At 38.6% G+C, this 4,879-nt stretch overlaps 1 protein-coding gene across 1 annotated transcript in view; it reads left to right on the top strand.

Annotated features, from left to right (window-relative positions):
• The window catches only part of C15H21orf91 (chromosome 15 C21orf91 homolog), a 46,239-nt gene extending 42,914 nt beyond the window's left edge, over positions 1-3,325 (top strand). Inside the window, 1 exon segment of the mRNA XM_029578731.1 lies at positions 1-3,325. Within this exon segment, the coding sequence (XP_029434591.1) occupies positions 1-54 (54 nt within the window). The 3' untranslated portion in view covers positions 55-3,325.
• The last annotated feature ends 1,554 nt before the right edge of the window (positions 3,326-4,879 follow it).

Genomic DNA, 4,879 nt, shown 5'->3' with positions numbered 1-4,879 from the left:
CAGGCTGCTGCTCGGCTCATCAGGGGCTTAAACACAAACGCACAAAATTCATAAGAACCTGACTTTTTAGCAAATTCTTATGAGCCTTAAGGATATTAAATAAGCAGTGTTAAAAAAAAACAAAAAAACACTTTTTTTTTTTTTTTTTTAATTCATTTGAGGGAGGTGATCAGCATTTTTGGAAGAGAACTGGTCCCTCTGCGATGTGAGGGATGAGTGCTGGTTTTGAGAATCGAGCAGCCCTGGTGTTCCTGCTCCTTTAAATAGTTTGCCCCTCCCAAAATGAATCCATAAAGATGTTGGAGAAAGTTGCACTTCCCTGCTTCTGGCTTCCCACTGGCCCCCCTTCCTGCACGGGGAGTCAGTGAACGGCGCGCGTCTGGCGTGCTCACGGTTCACTTTTAAGAAGGTGAGCCGAGGGTTAGAGCAGGGTGGTCGCAATCCTTTTCCATAAGGTTGGGGGGATTTTGGTTTCTTTCTTTCTTTTAAAAGAGTGGTTTTCTGTTTTTTGTAGAGTGCTGTACACCATGGCAGCAGAGCGTATCGTGGCTGGAAAGCAGCATTCAGCTGTGATAAATGGCTGTTTTAATATGGGATATCCTGTTTGCGTACAAGCAGACTTTTTAAAGTTAATATCAAGTGAAACAGAGAAAAAATGCTTACATTATATGGGACAAATGTTTCAGAGAAAGCTTTAAGAGAGGAAATTGGTCTCTGCTAACTCACCCTTTCCTATTTATTACAAGCAATATTTTATTATGGGATTTTTATACTAAAGAGGAAAAGCAAACCAAGCCTACTATTTTCGGTACTTTTTGAGTTTCCTTTGTACTGTTTTGAGCCTGTAAGCTGATACCAGGCTTATCTTTGTCTGCAGTCACTGGGGATTTATTTGGTTTCCAGTGGTGGCTTTATGCTGACCACTGTTGATATAAAAAAAAAAAAGTGTGTATGTGTGTTTATAGATATATTTTTTGCCATTATGATTTGCAGTTTGGAATTGCAGGAGGACTCGAAATTTTATGCTTAACAAAGAAAAGATGCCCATATCGTGTCATTCCAAATGCAGAGATGCCGGGAGCAGGTTTGACGCGTTGGTGAAATTTTAGGTTTCGAATGACGAGTGAATGAAGTGAGCCTGCGGTAGCTCCGTCTCCTCTTGAACTTTGCATACACAAAAGCGAACGCAATAACTGGTAGAAAAACAAGAAGTCTGAATATGCACTCTCAAACCTGTGCTTGCTGCTGCTAATGTGCATTTAAAGGGCTTTCAACGAATGTTAGAATCTGTTGGTGCTCTTAAAGTTATGAGCATGGACCGTCTGTCATTTTTGTAAAACACATATTCCTATGCAGTAAGTGCATGAAACTCCCCTCCCTCCTTGCAGAGCTGCGAGATGCAGTAAGTACATTTTATTTTTGGCATCTGCTGCCAGCCTCCTGTGCCACTTCTAAACCAAATCTAATCAATAGGGACCCCTCCTTCCCAGTATTTGCAGAAGATTGTGACAGGACACAGATGGATAGTAGATGTGCATGGATGTAGTGTTTTGTTTTGTTTTTGGTTTTTTTTAAACAAGGAAGATATTTTTTCAATTCGGTATGCCACAGCCTACAGCCCTTGCTGTACTCTGAGCTTGGCCAGCAGGTGTTGCTGTTGTGTAAGGCATAGCTTTCCCCCACCCCACCCCCAAAATGCAGTCCAGACTGGGGATTGGGTCAGATGAGCCTTCTGCCTCCTTCTCCTTACATGGGTCGACCACCAGAGCATCCTGAGCTGCAAACCTTATTTTGTAAATGTTGCACAGGTCTTGCCACTTTAATCCAACATTGATTTAGGGATGAAGAAGGCCAGGCAGAGGTCCACGTCAAAGACAAAAATAGTTTTTAATCCATGTTATATTGCATGTCAGATGAACCGCTTATTGAGTTGTGGATGTCGAGCTGATGTCCACTAGTGCAATTCAGCTTCCTGTAAAGCCATGGGCTGACAAGATCCGTGTTTCCAATTAGATCTGAATCAGGGAAGACCCTCCATCCAAGCCTTATTCACATGCAATTGCGTATGACGTTTCAGGTCCCTTCAGCTTTTTCCCTTCTTTCTGTTACATGCAGGCAGCTCATCTTGTACCATGCTGAAACCTAATACCCTGGTCTTCCTTTCCACCAGCAAATACAATAAACATCTTCATCTACAATTCCAGGAAAATGTGTAATCCTCACTGTCTTTCCTCTCTATGCAATGCAGACAATAGACCTGACTCTTATAGAACTGCAAGCAATTCCACTTGAAGTCTTGAATATGGTGTGTTTATATTTTACTGAAAAACAGAGCTTTTTTCAGCAAATCTCACCTGATTTTCTTGTCCCAAATTTTAGGGAAAAAAACGAACCCATCTTGCCTATGTGTAATGTTCATTGGCAGAGGTTATTTGCAATTTACATGTAAAAACCAAACCACTCCGTGTTTTTAGAGTTGTAGCATATAAAAGTGCCTTGGGGAATCACGATGTCTGCGGAGTTAGAACTCTCTGTTACAGTCATGCCATAGACTACTGCATCTAATAAAGAACTTTTTTCTGCAAGTAGATTGAACCGTTCAGCCAGTAAGTGTTTATGCTTAGTCTTTTGTTCACCCTAAGTAAATGCACTCTAAATATACTGACAGGCAGAGCTACCAGAATTGACAGGGGTTCTTTGGAGACAAAATCAGATATTTCAGATATACAGACACTGAAAATCCCTTTTACATTCATAACACAGTTATGTAATAAGGGGGTTTGCTGCAGGTTTACAAGGCTGACAATAATTGCATTTGCTGTTATGATGTCAAATATGCCTTTTTTTGTGTTTCTGAGATAGTTATATTTGCATGAGTGTTTACAGTGTGTGTTTATTTTTTGTAAATTACACTTAGTGACTGAAGCAAATAGGTCAGCGTTGTAGAACATAAGAAATTGCCATGCTGGGTCAGACCAAGGGTCCATCAAACCCAGCATCCTGTTTCCAACAGAGGCCAAATCAGGCCACAAGAACCTGGCAATTACCCAAACACCAAGAAGATCCCATGCTACTGATGCAATTAATAGCAGTGGCTATTCCCTAAGTAAATTTGATTAATAGCCGTTAATCAACTTCTCCTCCAAGAACTTATCCAAACCTTTTTTGAACCCAGATCCACTACCCCGGCAGGTGGATAAAAGTTTCAAATTAAAGTTTTCTTTAAAAACTGTGACAATTGATTGTCACAATAGCTTTTGGATTGTGTGTATGTGTATTTTTTATTGTTTTGTTTTAATTGGTGATAATAAAAATATTTTATTAATCTCTTGTGGTGTTTGAGTTCTTGTAACTTAGTTTTCTGTTTTAGAAATATACTCAGCAACAACACAAAGAGCAAATATTCGCGAACCTGTCGAAACTAATGAGAAAATACAAAAGGTATCGCCAAAAATTGTGCAAATGAACACACCGTCTACTCAGAAAACGGACAAAAGTTATTTTAGAAAACAGGACTGCATCAGCAAGCCTTTTGACAACGTGCTCAGTGTTGAGCCGTCTGGTCTTATCAATCACTTGCAGCCTGTAGGTATTCAAACAACTGTATTATTATGTTTTGACTGTGTAAATTCACAAAAAATCACGATGAAATGCAAAAGCTCTAGCAAGGTAAGACAGCCCGGCGTTTCTGCAAAGGATGACATTGAGACTTTCAGTCCGGTTTTCAAGAGATCACACATTAAGAGTTCTGTGACTCCTGAAGAAGCAGCCGGCAGGCTGCGAAAACACGGACACTGTCGAGTCGGCATTTGATGTACAAGGTCGTACACTGCCTTAATATATGAGTGGAATGGATCAGAGTGTGTGAATTGTGAAATTTAAGCTGTCTTACCTTGCTAGAGCTTTTGTATTTCATCGTGATTTTTTGTGAATTTACATAGTCAAAACATAATAATACAGTTGTTTGAATACCTACAGGCTGCAAGTGATTGATAAGACCGGACGCCTCAACACTGAGCACGTTGTCAAAAGGCTTGCTGATGCAGTCCTGTTTTCTAAAATAACTTTTGTCCGTTTTCTGAGTAGACGGTGTGTTCATTTGCACAATTTTTGGCGATACCTTTTGTATTTTCTCATTAGAAATATACTCACCATGTCTTCGTCTTTAATGCTGCTGGTAGTATGCGGTTCAGCAGCTAGCCTGGACTAGATCCAGCTGTGAGCAGGGACTTGGGCCCTTGACCTTCATGTACAACACAGCTGTCCACTCTTATCGTGGAACAATCACATTTCTCCTTCTTGATAAAACATAACAGTTTGTACTCTTTTCTCCACTTATGCCCAAGGCCACAGAACATTGCAGCAGCGCTTCAACTAGGTCACATCAGCATGCAGCTACGGTAAAGTACAATCGGACTGTAGAAAGACAATAGAGTTACTTTCAGTAATAATACTGAAAATGATTTTGGGAAAAGGTGTATATATATATAGAGAGAGAAAGATAGATAGATATATGAGAGAAAGATATAGATATATATATATATATATATGAGAGAGATATAGATAGATATATCTATATAGATAGATATTTATCTATATAGTTATCTCTCTATATCTACATATATATCTATATATATAATCTATATATCTAGATATAGATATATATAGAGAGAGAGAGATATAGAGAGATATATATAGAGAGAAAAGATATAGATTATATATATATATGAGAGAGATATAGATAGATATATCTATACAGATAGATATATATCTATATAGTTATCTATATATCTACATATATATCTATATATATAATCTATATATCTAGATATAGATATATATATAGAGAGAGATATAGATATATATATATCGCAGAGAC

Source organism: Rhinatrema bivittatum, chromosome 15 (assembly GCF_901001135.1).
Source record: "Rhinatrema bivittatum chromosome 15, aRhiBiv1.1, whole genome shotgun sequence".
Lineage (NCBI taxonomy): Eukaryota > Metazoa > Chordata > Amphibia > Gymnophiona > Rhinatrematidae > Rhinatrema > Rhinatrema bivittatum.
The sequence above is the reverse complement of the archived record's forward strand: the minus strand, read 5'-3'. Positions and strand labels throughout refer to the sequence as shown.